This window comes from Hevea brasiliensis, chromosome 9 (genome assembly GCF_030052815.1).
Source record: "Hevea brasiliensis isolate MT/VB/25A 57/8 chromosome 9, ASM3005281v1, whole genome shotgun sequence".
Taxonomy (NCBI): domain Eukaryota; kingdom Viridiplantae; phylum Streptophyta; class Magnoliopsida; order Malpighiales; family Euphorbiaceae; genus Hevea; species Hevea brasiliensis.
Window position 1 is genome coordinate 5,934,150 of NC_079501.1, and position 15,083 is coordinate 5,949,232.

At 36.2% G+C, this 15,083-nt stretch overlaps 2 protein-coding genes across 3 annotated transcripts; one reads left to right on the forward strand and one right to left on the reverse strand.

Moving 5' to 3' along the window:
* The first annotated feature begins 730 nt into the window (after nucleotides 1–730).
* Nucleotides 731–10,913, forward strand: LOC110645697 (flowering time control protein FCA). Its single transcript, XM_021798922.2, has 14 exons — nucleotides 731–1,236; nucleotides 2,012–2,082; nucleotides 3,880–3,958; nucleotides 4,138–4,220; nucleotides 4,319–4,418; nucleotides 5,798–5,871; nucleotides 6,267–6,333; nucleotides 6,788–6,867; nucleotides 6,955–7,019; nucleotides 7,476–7,535; nucleotides 7,625–7,937; nucleotides 8,410–8,574; nucleotides 9,078–9,206; nucleotides 10,431–10,913. The coding sequence occupies exons 1-14, from the start codon at nucleotides 840–842 to the stop codon at nucleotides 10,491–10,493; spliced, it is 1,746 nt and encodes a 581-aa protein (XP_021654614.2). The 5' UTR covers nucleotides 731–839; the 3' UTR covers nucleotides 10,494–10,913.
* Nucleotides 10,914–12,068: 1,155 nt separating this feature from the next.
* Nucleotides 12,069–13,972, reverse strand: LOC110645698 (WRKY transcription factor 23). Of its 2 annotated transcripts, XM_021798924.2 has the most exons (4): nucleotides 13,692–13,947; nucleotides 13,336–13,622; nucleotides 12,991–13,134; nucleotides 12,069–12,869 (listed from the first exon to the last, which is right to left on the reverse strand). In XM_021798924.2, exons 1-4 carry the CDS (start codon nucleotides 13,707–13,709, stop codon nucleotides 12,479–12,481), a joined length of 840 nt encoding a protein of 279 aa, XP_021654616.2. In that variant the 5' UTR covers nucleotides 13,710–13,947; the 3' UTR covers nucleotides 12,069–12,478. The 2 variants fall into 2 exon arrangements, with proteins under 2 accessions (XP_021654616.2, XP_021654615.2); XM_021798923.2 differs by having other exon boundaries at nucleotides 13,336–13,972.
* Nucleotides 13,973–15,083: the final 1,111 nt, after the last annotated feature.

Consider the following 15,083-nt stretch of genomic DNA (forward strand, 5'->3'; position numbering starts at 1 on the left):
TATCCTAAGCTAATTTTTGAGGTTAAGTTTAAACACTTTCACAAAATAATAAATTAACAATTAACATTTACTTTTGGAAAATATTAAAATATTTTCACTATTGACTACATCCCACACGGTGATTAAAAATTTAAAATTACTACATTTATATTTTTGAAGGAATACTAAATTCATACTTTTAAAACTTAAATAATACAATTAAATATATTTATCAATAAGATCTTATCATATACATAATAAAAATTTTAAAATAAATTTATTTAAATTATTCTATGAATAAACCTTTTTTAAAAATAATGTTATAATTTAAATAAACTGAAATTCAGAATAATAATATCAAATAATATAACATTTTAAATTTTTTTATATATATATTATATATTTTAATTATTATATTAATTTTAGTTTCAGTTTCCACACTAACTAAATTACTGTTGAAAAATGAGATTACAATTTTATATTATACCAATTACTTAAAAAATTCATTATATTTTTCCACCCTATTTTAATATCGATTTCAATTTCGAAGTTTGATCAATCCGGTCCTATTGATCTACCTCCTCCTCCTACTCCATCAGGTCCTAGAAGTAGGACTAAGGACCATCAAAACTCAAAAGTCCACCACGCGACGCATAAAACGCAACATTTAACACCGTTTCATTTCCAGCTTTTGTCTCTTGAATCGCGGCCCAATCATATAAATCCAACGGCTGTAACCGCGGACTCACTACAACATCTCAAAATGCAATCGTAGGCTAATAACTATCCTTTCTCAAACAGAATCGTGCCCGGGTACTCTCAATTTCGGTTGTAGTTCCTCTAGGATTAGGGTTCCGGTAATGGAACGACAGCGAGAAGACTACCAACACCTCCCTCACCCTCCTCCTCCTCCTCCTCCTCCCCCTCACCCTCACCCTCACCCTCACCTGCACACTCACCCTCACCCTCAACATCACCGCCACCATCGCAATAACCAGCCGGACCACCAGGAGCAGTTTCCGAAGCATTACCAACACGAGCACCAGCATCACTACTTTAACCGCCACGAATCCCTTGCCGACCAGAATCAGGACCACCAATTCAACAACCACAACCACGATAACCATTCTAATTACGACACTAACCACCAGTTGAGCTTCGAACCAAATGAACCATTTGGCGGAGGAGTTGGTGGAGGATTCTGCTCCAATGCCCGCAAAAGGGGCCGATATCATTCTGGCCGAGCAGGTTCACCAGGTAGTCAGTCCTTTCATCACTCCTCCCATCTCTTTTGGAACTTCTATTGCAAAGTTAGTTATGATAATAACAGTTACTATTGTAAGTAAGTGTATTGTAAGTTTTGTTCTGTTACGCTGGCTTATCAATCTTATTGTGAATTTTGTTTGTGATCTCTCAATTTCGTTGTAAGTCCTCCAAATAGCAGTATTATTAGCGGTATTTGCGATTAAATGCTTGTCTATCAGTAATTATCGGTATTTTCTACACCATCTCTTCTGAAAATGAATGGAAACTCAAAATGAATGGATCATGGATTGAAAAGTTATTGTGAAGTGTGTAATAGGAATTTTTCTACACCATGTCTTCTGAAAATGAATGGAAACTCAAAATCCTTCATAATGCGCTATTGGCATATTAGAAGCTTCTGCTGCTAAATATTGGGCTTCTAAACATTGGTGTGTGTATTTAAAATATCAGGTTGGACAAACATCAGTATACTGTTGCTTCCATAAAGGAATAGAGTCTACTTAATTTGTAATCTACATGAAATATTTAAGTCAAGTAATTTATTTTACTTGTGGTTTTACACTGCCTGTTGTGGCTGTAAATTTTATTGATCGACTAGTATTTTCTTCACATGCTGTTAGTTTGATTTTAGTGGAATGTTAGCTCATAAGTAGCTGTTATGGTAGTTTTCCTCATACTTGAAATTGCAATTTTTTGCTTTGAAAGCAAGCGAATTAGTTATTTTTTTTCTTTTCTTACTTGTCTCTGTTATTTATTTATTTTTCAGATCATAACGATGATGCTGTTTATGCAAAACTTTATGTTGCACCAGTTCCAAGAACTACAACTGAAGAATATGTGAGTCGTTCCATTCTAGCATCAGCATGTGTTTGTTATTTGTTTGCAGAATCAGGAAAAATGAAAAACTAGGATTGTTATATACTGATTTTATCCATGTATTGGTGTTCCTGTGAGCATTCATATACCTAGGGGTGGACATTCGGCCTATTCAGTTTTGAACCAAAAAAACTGAAAACTGAATTATTAATGTTACAAAAACCAAATGGAACTGATATTAATAAAAACTGAATCGAACCAAACTGAACATTTCAGTTCTGTTGGATTCGGTAATTCAGTCTCCCCTATCTGTGTTGCCACATTCCAGTGTCCACTGCTTCCCCAAATGGCCAAATCCCCATATTGACAGAAACACATTAGCACAAAACGCAAAATTCTAGATGACTTTGGATCACGACAAAACAAAAGAAATAGAAATGTCAAGAAACAAATACAATTCCATTGCTTAGCACACAAAAATAGATAAAAAATTACATTTATCACAAACTTATCCCAACAAAATATCATTCCAAGTTTCAGCATTATACAATCAACAAAACGAAAAATCAGAAAAACAAAAGGCAAAATCAAAACCGAATTTATGGCAGAAATTAGATGGGAGGTTGCATTGATGCTTGATTAGAGGCTGCATCGATGTTCAACTGGAGATCATATCAGCATGTTGCCCTAAAATGAATATTGTCTATTTTTGTATATAGATAAAAAAGGCCCTTTCCCTTTGACAAATTCTTTCACAACAGCTTGAAATGAACGAGAAAGAGAAAGTGAAGGACTAGGGATTAAAGAGAAAGGAAAAGTTAAAGACTAATTGACTAAGGATTAAAGAGAGAGAAATGGAAAGTTAAAGACAGAGAAATGGACGCTCATGCTGCAGCATGAAACGTGAAAGAGAATTGAGAAGGGAGGACTGAGGAGGCTAGGGTCATTCGAGATGTGTATATAGTGTTGTTGGATGGTTGAGATTAGAATAAATGAATGGTTAGGATTGTTCATTAAAAAAGAAAATAATAAAAATGCTGGATGTGGGAGTTGAACATGTCACCTTCAAGCTAGGTTATAGTAGGTTAACCACTGAGCTGAAAGTGGTCTTAATGTTATTTGGATGTGCCAATTTGTTGTTATATCAGTTTGTTCTTCCATTTTTCTCTTTAACAACTGAACTGAAATAACAAAAAATTTTAAAAAATAAAATTGAACCAATTTACATTAAAACAGAACCAAAAAACAAAAAATAATCGGTTTGGTCTGTTTTTCTGGTTTGAACTAAATTCTGCTCACCCTGTACATATACTTTCCATACATGCATCTGATATGAATAAATACACACATCTGAAACGAGTACTTCTGAAATTTAATTTCACTTAATATTGGAGGGGACTCTGAGCAGGAAGGAGTACTGCTGATTGATGTCTTTAATGGTACAGAAACTTTGAAGCTGACTTGGTAATAAGCTTAAGTGATACTCTGAACTTTACTGCATAAAAAATTGTTACTCACTGAAAGAATGTACGCTCTCCAATAAGGCAGAGGTTCTCTAATCTTGACATGCTCTAGCCACCCCTCCCCTCTTCTCTTCTTTTAGACTCTTTTCCCCTTTGAGCCCAATATTTCAATGCCGTTTAGAATATGCAGGTATGTTGTAGATTGACCCTACCTTCTCTTTTTATATTATGAGTATAGTGTCAATAGTTTTTTAAAAGTAAGGGGTAATTCTTCTATAACTTTAATATGTTGTTTCTTTTCTCATTTTAACAATTGCTTTCTGTATGAGCTTTGGCTATTTCTTCTTTGTTCTAGATCCGCCCCTTGTTTGAAGAACATGGAAATGTTGTTGAGGTAATTTTCCCTAGAGATAAGTGGACTGGCCAACAACAAGGTATCTGGAATTATAATATTTGTGTAACTTGTTTGCTTGCATCTTTAAGATGGTTTAAGTCGGAAACTCCTTTAAAGCATTAAAACTATCAATTGTCAATTTTTGGTATTGCTGCATGCATGCTGTACCTTATTATCTACTTTAATCGAATGAATTTATATCCAAATTCAATTAAACAGGATATTGCTTTGTCAAATATGCAACAATAGAGGAAGCTGACAGGGCTATTAAGGCTTTAAATGATCAGTATACTGTTCCTGGAGTAAGTTATTTGGCTGCCATTACTGAAAAATAAGTGCTGTTGTTGGTTTCAGATTTTTAAAAGGTGTTAAATTGTTTGATTCATGTTTATTTGTTCAGGAGGCTGCTCCCATTAAGGTCAGGTATGCTGATGGGGAGCGGGAACGCCTTGGTAAGGTTGAAAGAGGACGTCTTGGTAAGGGAGAAAGGGAACACCCAGGTAACTGTCTGCTATTCATCAAGTATGCTTTTCTGCAGACCTTTTTATTAACTTCTTACTATCATGATCTGTAGCTCACCTAATAAGCCCTTCTGCCATATACGTATTAATTATTTGTATTATATTTATCAAGTAATGTGCTTAACAGCCCAATACCTGCCATTTTTCTGAGAATCTGAATAGTTGTTTTAGAAATATTTACATCAACTAAATGATATTATTACTTTTAGATCCATGCTTGATATTTTCTTATTTAGCTTTGATGCCATACTCCTTAATGATCAGGAATATTTTATAGATTTTAACTTTGGCCAATGAATATCTTAGATTACATTTAGTAGAGCGTAATATAATATAATATAATCAATTATGTAATGCAATCAAAGTTGTAATGTACTGTAATGTAATTGTCATTACGTTTTAATGTTTGGTCGCAAAATAAAAATATAAGTAGTATAATGTAATGATAATTTTGATTTTAATATTTAATTTATTTATAACATTAATAATAAGTGGTAATAGTTGCAGCGATTGGTAGTTGAGTGGTAATAGTGACTAAGTGGTGGTGGTCGTGGTGGTGGTGGTAGCAGTGGCAACAATGACAACGGTTGTTAAGTGGTGGTGGTGGTGGTGGCAAGGTGAGGTGGTGGTAAAAGTGGCAATGGTTAAGTGGTTATAGCAGTAGTTAAGTGGTGGTAGTGGTAGTGATAGCGATGGTAGTAATAGGATGGTGGTGGTGGTGGTGGTGGTGGTAGTAGTGGTAGTGGTAGTGGTAGTGGCGATGGCGATGATGATATTAGCAGTGGTGGTGACAAAATGGAGTAGTGATGGTGGTAACAGTGTGTCGAAGTAGTAATGGTGGTGGTAATATTGACAATAAATGAAAAAATCAAAACAAATAATCATGATTACATCCATTTTTGCATGTAATGATCATTACGCTTCTTTAAGAATAATTGATTACATTATATAATTGTCATTCCATGTTATTAAATTTACCAAACAACGTAATCATACCAAACATGGCCTTATTGTACTTGCAAACAAAGGCATGAACAAGGAATAACTAATTAAGAATCGCTTACAGGAAATTTTTTAGGTAGCAACCTGTGGCTAATATGTCAGCAGCTAGTATTGTATGAGGGTTTCTATACGTCGGTCATATTTTCCAGAAAGTGAAAAATGGGTGTCTATTTTCATGCTCTTTGGTTTCCATAAATAATAAGATTCCATGCTGTGTGGGAACACTGCTATTGGTTACTGTCTCTGGGTCTTCGTTGACCTGTATATCTGAAGCATATTTATTTGTTTCTTATTCTCTCCAATGTCATGTTTTGTTTTCATTGCCTGTTAACTATTTCTTTATTGTCCTATGATAGGGGGAGGGGAGTTTGTTGACAAACTCTATGTTGGTTCCATTAACAAACAAGCTTCAAAACAGGAAATTGAAGAAGTATGAGCCACATTTAATGAATCTTGATATTTGTTCTATTCCTAACTCAACAAGATAGATCTGAGATTTACTAGTTCTGGTATACTTTAGTGTATTTGATAATATGCATGGGTAATGAATGAAAAATGCAAAATGAATATAGAGCTGAGCGTGTTATTGGATGGCATGGTCACTAGAATCTATTAAGTTGAAGGCTATGTCTGGAGTGTTGTTGTCTATGTTTAAATTCATTGCGTGGGTAACGGTACTTGCACTATGCAATGCATTGGCATGTGGATTTTTTTCCTCGAGTGCATGTACATATAATCTTTCCCAAAATCAACTCTACATTTTATATATCCTTTTTGTTTTTGTTTCTAGGATTATGGTTTATATATGAATGTTTTCTATGTCAGATATTTTCTCCATATGGTCATGTAGAAGATGTCTACATTGCTCGAGACATACTGAAGCAAAGTCGTGGTATGCCCATCCTCCTCATTAATCAGTTTACTTCTTTAGCTGGAAATCTATCTGTAATTATTCACATAATGGAATTTAATTTATGCTATGGTCTTCATTTTAGACACAATGCGGTGCATTTCACGTAGATAGATCCTGGTCTTTATTTGGTCCTCTATGATTATCTTTGTTTCTTTTCACTGGAAGAGCTACATAAGAAACAAGAAAGCAAAGGCGTCAAAACAGTTCAATGATGTATGCAATTTTTTTGTGGCCTGTATAGTTGCAACAATTGCTTTGTCTTAAAACTTCCATTTTAGTGCAGAAATATTGTTATCAGCTTGTCTTCTTGTGTTTTGGCAGCTTTAATTATGTTTGACTCTGTGTCTGAAGATTTCAAGAAAGCATTTGTCTCTGTTATTTGGCAAATTGTCCCTTATGGTGGTTCTGATTGGTGGTCAATGCTTTTATGAAGGATGTGCATTTATTAAATTTTCTCACCGAGATATGGCAGTGGCAGCAATGAAAGCATTAAGTGGAACTTTCACAATGAGAGTAAAGTGTATCTACTAGTTTTATATCTTTATGGTTGTACTGTTTATTTGTATTTTCTTATTCTCTTGTTCTTCTGATCATTTCCAGGGTTGTGATCAACCTTTGGTTGTTCGTTTTGCTGATCCCAAAAAACGCAAAACTGGAGAATTAAGGTTTTGCTTCCTTCGTATTTATACTTTTATACATTTACATATTCTCGCAAACTGATTCTTGCTTAAGCAAATAAATAAATGAAAAAATTTTGCTGTTAATAATTTGTTAATGAATTGTAAAGTACATAGTGATTATGCAATGCGCTAACCTTCTATTTGGACTGCATGAGATTGTTTGCTTATTTTGGCTATCTAATCATTTGTGGTGATTCCAAAAATCCCACAGGATGCAATTGGGTTATGGCATTTACTTAAGTTAGCTCTTTAGTTTGACAGCACTGATGCGAACTAGTTCTGCTTCTTACTTGAAGTGGAAGACCACACAGCCAAATGGACATTGAAACATAGATTTATCAATTAATCTTTGCTCGTTTTGGATAGTCATATCATAGACTGTTCATTTGGCCCCCATGCACCTTGCAAGTCCTAATCAATGCTTTCTTTCCACTTTCTCAGGGGAAATTATGCATTTGGCGGACAGAACTTTGGTCCATGTTCTCATGAACCATTAAGTAGGTACGTTTTGCTTGTTCCTGCTCTTTTCCATGTTGACCTTGTGCTGCATATACCAAGTTGAGTTTCTGTTTGTGCTTTATCTGCTGCAGGCCAACACCCAACTTTGGTGATTCCATGGGAGGGCGTGTTTTGCCTAATGCTTCGTACACATTGCAAGAAATTTCCCCAAATTCACAACCACAAACTGTTTCCCATGCTGTAGAACTCGCACTTGGAGCTCCTCATATCACAGAACAATCACTTCCTCCAGTAAAGCAGCCACCAACACAGTTGTTTCAGATGCCATTACAACAAACACAAGTTCCACACAAATGTTTGCAATCATCTCAACAAGCCGTCTCTGAGATGAAGAAACAGCCTCAAAATTTAGAGCAGCATCAAGGTGTGCAGGTTACCCCTGAGGTAGTGATCAATGCCTATATATTTCCTACTTGATCTATTATTTGAGTTACTGATTTGGTTATAAGCAAATTTGTTAATTACTTTTGAGTTATGGTCTAGTGACATGCTCTTTAGTTAATAACAGATAGTTGATTGCAACATCCCCTCATGCAACCCTTGTATCCTCTGTATTATTCAATTGTACTAATACAGTTCCACTTGAGTTGTGCTGCGTTGGGAATAGGACTTTTTGTCCTTGCTATGGAACCTAGCTATGGCATTACTGAAATTTTATAGGTGGGACTAACCTGTGACTGAATATGGTTCCTGTGTATCTGTAGTGGCATTGTGTTATTCTGTGCAGTTTGTTTTCTTTTAACTCATAATGTGGGCAGTAATTCATTTAACTTCAGATTGTATTGTATCTCATCTTCTATAATTGCTTATGTTGAGAACTGTGACTACGTTCTATTGATGTCATGTCTTCCTGCAGTCTACGTGGACTGAAAGCAATCCTCCAGCAGTGAGTGTTACTTCTGCTACACTTGCAGTACCTCCAAGTCCCCAGACAGTGGATCTACAAGAGTGCGATTGGAGTGAGCATGCCTGCCCTGATGGGTATAAGTACTATTATAACTGCACAACTTGTGAAAGTAGAGTAAGTTATCTGACTTTATTGACTTTATAACATTGAGCAATAATGCTTTTGGTAGTTTAGAATGTCCCTTTTTAGTGCTATTCTACTACAATTGTACCTCAGATTACAAAAGTCAATTCCAGGTATAATTCAAATCCTGGCGCATCCCCATGTACTCAGATTTAACACAGATTGGATTTGGTTAGGAAAATTGAGTCAATATAATTGGTAAACTCAAGAGTTTGCAAGGTTGGACCCAATGTTGGAGATGTAGAAAAGTCTGTGAAGGAGTTTGAACTGAAATGGTGAAGAATGCAGTTACCTAAATTCTATGGTTGGGATGGAGGGAGGAGAAAGGTTTTGAAGGATTTAATATGTTGGCTGTGTCTAAATCACCAAATGCTATTAATGGCATTTTGATAGGTTTAGTTACTGTTGCCCTTTTTAACACGAGTGATAGGCTCAATTGGAGTTGACAATGCTTCCAGAAGATTTAATCATTGTATCTGAACTTTGACTTGCAGTGGGAGAAGCCTGATGAGTTCATCTTATTTCAGCAACAATTGCAGAAGCAGCAAAAACCACACAATTCTAGCCAGCAACCTCATTCCCTATCAACAAGTGTTTGTGGTGAAGAAGTTAATACACAAAAGGTACTTCTTTTCACACATCTCCCATCAGAATATTCTCGCGAACATCCCTTTATCTGTGGCATCCTATTTCTTTTATATTATTTTCTATTTTAGAATGTTTTTGCTTGTTGCGTTGTCAATTGGGCTTCTGCTTTTGCCAAGCATTAGCCAAGTTCATAATCCAACTCAAGATGTGCCTGAAAGTATATTTCTATTATTTTCGTAATGAATGTAAAATAGTTGTTCATCTAAGTGCTAACATGGTCTTCAGTTTCGGTATAGTCTATAATATATTTGTCCATGTAATTTCCACACAGTTGTGCTCATTTCTTCCAGTTGTGAGGGTTTTCTTGTCAATTGTCAAAGCTTCCATGAGAATACAAGATGCATCTGCTGATAAATTGCTTTACATGTGCAAATGTTCATATTTTGACTGATTTTGCCAAAAGCATTGCATGCTTGTACGTTAAAGATGGTATTATTATGGTATCAATCTATTTCATTCTCTAAACAATTGGGTGAAATTTGCCAAATTGATAGAACCCCACAAGTTAATTTTCCTTTTCCATTGAAATGCTTTATCAGAAAAGGCTTCAATTATATCTTTGGGTCTTTAACTCTGATAATTAAATTTTCAATCTTCAAAAGGTTCTTTTAAACTAATCAATTGATTTTCAAAATTATTTAATTCTAGATCTCTTAATCAATCAAAATGTCACCTTTCTAAATTCTAGTTGCCTCCCTCTCCTCCAACTGCAAAGGAATTTCCATTTCCTTTTTTTTAATGGCTGACAAAGTGTGATTATCTAGAATAGTTGCCTATTGTTGTCTATTTTGCATATGGTTTCATCTGTTTGTTGTGGGTTATGAAGGTATTTAGTTGTAAATTTCATACATTTGGCTCTACGAGTGGACCATCCTTGGATTAGGTATGACCTGGCCAAAATAGTTGCAGTGGCTTAGGCATTTGTTGGTGAAATATTGCCATATGAGCACAGTTGCCTTCAACTATGTGGATGATGAGTTGTAAGGTTTCTGACATTTGCTGGAATAGAGAAATGCGTGAATTATGGTGCATAATGTTTTGAAATCTTTTTGCTTGTTTTGGAGGCTAGCATTCATGTGTTGCAGCTTGTTTGTTTTGGATGTTTGATATTTATGTTGTCTATTGTAGTTTCTCTTTATTGACTAGGTGCAGAGCAGATTTCATTCTATTTGGCCTCTCTTCTTCTTCTTCTTTTGCAGGACCTGCATCATGCACAAATAAAGTCAGAAACTAGTCCAGTTGTTGATCCCACCCATCTCTAGCAGGCGCCTAGCGTTAAAGGGATAAATTATAAAAATAACCCTTGAGGGTTGGATTTAGCAGCACAATCAGTAGTAATTTGCTTTATTTTACATAGTATGTAAATTTAAGTTTAGTTGTAAAATTGGAGGTTGCAGTTGTGGATTGTCCTTTGGATGATGCAACGTGATGAAATGAGTTGATGGTACAGGTCCTGTTACGTCATAAGAGGGTTTGCTTTTAAGGTTTTGATGGTTTAGAACAGTGGATGAAAGCGTAGTTATAAGTTTCAGCAACCATTCGTAAGAGGATTTTTTTCAATTGGGATTTCTGGGTTGGCATAATTGTTTCTTAGCTTGACTGATGTTTATGAAGCAAAAGTTAGTGTTCCTGTAAGCAATTCTGTTTATGAAGCAATAGTGTATTAGGGTTCCTGGAAGCAATTGAAGGCCAATTTCCTAATTTCTGTTTTTGCACGTTCACTATCGAGAGCAGACTTCCCTGGAGGGTTGCTTTTTTGGGCGCATGAAAGTGGATCAGCTTTGTCAATCACAAGCAAACGCACACAGATGCCTATATTGGCTGACGGTGGTTTAAACATCAAATGCCGGGACGATTTAGAACATTGCAGCTTTCTACTCCTTTATTTCTTAAGGTATTCTTCAGCCGACAGAGTGTTACTTTGGAATCCAGTCCCAGCACATGTTTGTTTCGATGACTGAAAAGGTGGGAGGATGCGATAGCAACATGATATCCTGGAGTGTATGCGGAGCTGTTCTCCTTCAGGGTGTGTCGGTATGGACTCTGATCTCCACTCAACAGAAAAATAAAATTAGTTTAAAAAAAAAAAAGGATTGGAATTAAAAAATTCATATAAATGGGAAATGGTGCGGCTGATTGGCACTCAATTGGCATCCTGAGCAATGAGAAAGACAGGTTGAAGCGTCTATGCACTGGTTATCTTTTTTTTTGTAAAAAAATTTTTTTTATGGCCTGTGTGTGGATTAAGCAGCCAATATTCTTAGCAAACAGCAATACATGTTTACATGGCTAATAGGCATAGAGCCACAGAAAGTGCGCAATTCTTTATTTAGTCCCCATCTTTTTAGAAGCAGCGCAATCCATATTCTCCCTACAATGTGTTTTCGCCTATCGGTTGTTTTGTTTTTCACCTTTCTCGAGTCCATATCCATGCGCTTCAAGGAGCCAAACGCATGAATATGTTGCCTGTATGTGCATGACATACGCGGAAGAGAAAAGAGGCATTAACTATAAAAGCTTAAAGTGGTCTTAGTGGTAGTTGAGTTGTACTTCCTTGCTCTTTGCATCCATCGATTAATATTTCAGAGACAGCACATTAATTTTCCTTACCAAATTCCCTCAATTGCACCCTCTCTTCTTTTAAAGAAAGCAATAATTATCTTGTTCATTCCAAGAAAAAGGAAAATGAGAAAAGCCCCTATGTATCAACTATCCCTCTGAAGAAACCCTAACCCTGCAAGATCTTGATTGTATTACTTGCTCTCTTGAAATGAATGCACATTCCTTCTACAACAAAACAAATAGCATAAGACAAACGATAGGGTCGGAAGATAGCATTAAAGTTGAAATAACCTCATTTTCTATATCATCTGTAATCCCTACAAACCCAAAACCACAGAAATGGAAAAAGAAGGGGTGGGGCCGTTGGCGGTTGGGTTGAGGAGGAGGAGGGAGAAAGAGGTGGGGGAAATAGAAGCAATGGCCAGGAAACCGAATCCAACAAAGACACTAGTCCTTGTCATTCGAGAAAAACCCCATCTTACAGTGAATTCATCAGAGCTTGTGTAAATGGAAGTCTGGTTCTTCTTCAAGAGAGATCATGACCTGTCAAAAAGAAAATTACAGACTATATATTTTTATATATTTTTATATATATCAGTAGAGGCCCCTTCATGTTCACCTCCCCTTCATCTATACCTCCTTTAAAGTCAGTTAATGGAACTTCAAAGTAATAACGTGTTCTCGTCTACTCCTTTAGCATATGGGAAGGGACAATGTCTTGAAGAAGCCCATGATCTTCAAGCAAATCAGACCCTGGGCTGGTGCAAAAGCGCCTCTCATGTAGAAAAGTAGCATTCGTGTTTCCTTTATAACCAAAACCCAAAGCTGTGAAGCTATTGAGAAAGGGTTGTTGCTGCTGCTGAAAGTGTGACAATCTTCTTTGCATTGGCATGGCAAAAGCAGAAGTAGAGAAACCAGACTCTGATGCAGCTCCAGTAAAGCTTGGACGGGCCATGACAGCGCTAGGATGGGTATGTTGGCCTTCATAGGTGGTCACAACTATGCTTGGATCACTGAAAGATCTCTCTACTCTCTTCTTCACATTACAGGAGGCACTGGTGCAACGATAGTAACTCCTAAAATCAAATGCCAAAAACAATGCAAGCCTATCAATATTTGGACGAAAATTTAACCAAATATGAACTAAAATACCATACAATGGAAAGAACTACAATTGGTTAACATTGAAGTTAGTACCTAGGAAAGGGGCTATTTTTCACAGCTTTCTGGCCGTACTTTCTCCATCTGTACCCATCTTCCAGATGATCAACTTCGCTCTTCGTCATGAATGCGAATCTCGGCTCTCTCTGTCTCTTCTGATTTGTCTTCTTGGGCTTCAACCTTGAAACATGCACAAAAACTAAATCTTCAAGTTCAAATCGCATAACATAAAAGATCCTTTTTCCTTTTCTAAATTACTTATTGAATGGGGATCCCCAAGCATATTACACCAAACGCAAACGCAAAATGAAATCCCATCTTTTTCTCAAATGGGTTTACCTTAAACGTAAAATTAAAAGCAAAACTAGCGTTGAAACTCACTCTTTCCTGGTCTTCTGCGGCTCTTCTTCCTCATTATCCGCAACCTTAACCGGTTCATCATTTAAAGCATCACTGGAGGCTGAGGAAATCGACGAAGAGTTAGGAGTTGCAGGCTGATTCAACACCTCTGGCGATTCCATCTTTTTTGCTACAGGATTAGAAGCTGCAGCTTGCACCACAGATGGTACCTGCAGCATATCAAACACGGAAGCACTGAAGTCCTGCATACCCAGTAGCTCCATAAACCCTAACGAGCTCTTATCTCCTTCACAGAAATCAAATACACCCTGGAAAGGATAACTGGTCTGAGTATTATCAGGAAATGTTGACGATCCAACAATATTCTCAATCTTTACCTCTTCTTTCCCTTCCATAGCCCTATCAAAGCAGCAAATTCTTCATCAATATATGACTGCAGATACAGTAGTAGAACGGGAGAGATGAAGTGTGGGTTTTGTATACGGCTCTGAAGAAGAAAGGAAGAGTTGGTTAGGGTTGATCTGGTTTTTATGGTAGGTAGGTAGGCGTGTGATAGAGAGAGTGTGTGTGTGTTATGGGTGTAGAAGAAAGTTAGAGAAAGAAAGATTTTCTGGGGGCTTGGAAATCGTAAGGTTTTGCTTTTGTTTTTATAATCTTGAATCTAGAGTTAGGCTGAGCCTGAGACGAGAGAGCAGAAAACATTGACCGGCAATTGTAGGTCAAGTTTTTGTACGGACATGAAACAGAACCGGTAGTCAAATTCAACGCATGAAGGTATAACTGTATAGTATACTATACCGACGAGCCAAGGTTGTCGACGGTCGACCTTTTAATACGTGGATTATGACCGGTTAACCGGTTCGTCGTGTGAATGAGTTTGAGCGACACGCGAGGTGCTTACGGCTTAAAAAAGGTTCTATAGTCCTCGCTCGTGAGAGGGGCTTGTGATTGTGAATCCTCCAAAGATAACCCTTTTTCTTTAATAAATTAAAAAATAAATAAATTAATATAATAATAATTCCACCATCATTACTATAATGTTTAATTATCCCTAAAGATTAAAGAAGATCATATACTTTAATCAGATTAGAGAGAAGAATGTTGTTGTGACATTTTCTGTTTCGAGCATAGGAGTAGGATGATGAATGATTTTTTTTTTTTTTTTTAATTAGCAACAAGTGCATTTACAAGGCTCCTTGGGCATCCACACTCAAAAAATACAAAAGCTCTATGGGAAACAAGAAGCCAATTAAAATTAAGCTTTCCTTTTACACAGAGTTTTATCACACAGTTTGTCGCATCATTGGCTAACCTTCTGACTTGAGAGAATGAAATACTAGAGCAGAACTGGACCATAGCTAAAATGGCATTGATAGTAGCTTTGATATCCTGATTGCTAGCACTCTTTTTGTTTTTTATGGCATCATAAATTGCAAACTGAATCCATTTCTATTACAGTTTTAGCAGCTCTAATGCTCTAAATAATTTTAAAATTTTTAAAACACATTTTACTTCAATGTCCAAAGGAGACACGGCCTCAACTCTTTTAGTCAAAACATTGATCAAAATACTATAACTGTCTCTAACCACTACTGCTATATAAGCTATAGCTTCATCTTCTTTTTAGGCAGTATCGCAATTGAATTTTAAATTTTCTCTATAAGATTAACTCTATTTTTTTGAGATAGTAATATTACTAGACATAATAATATTATCTCTTCTAATTCTTTCAGCCTGTTATTGCTCAAAGAATATAAAAGTAATATTGC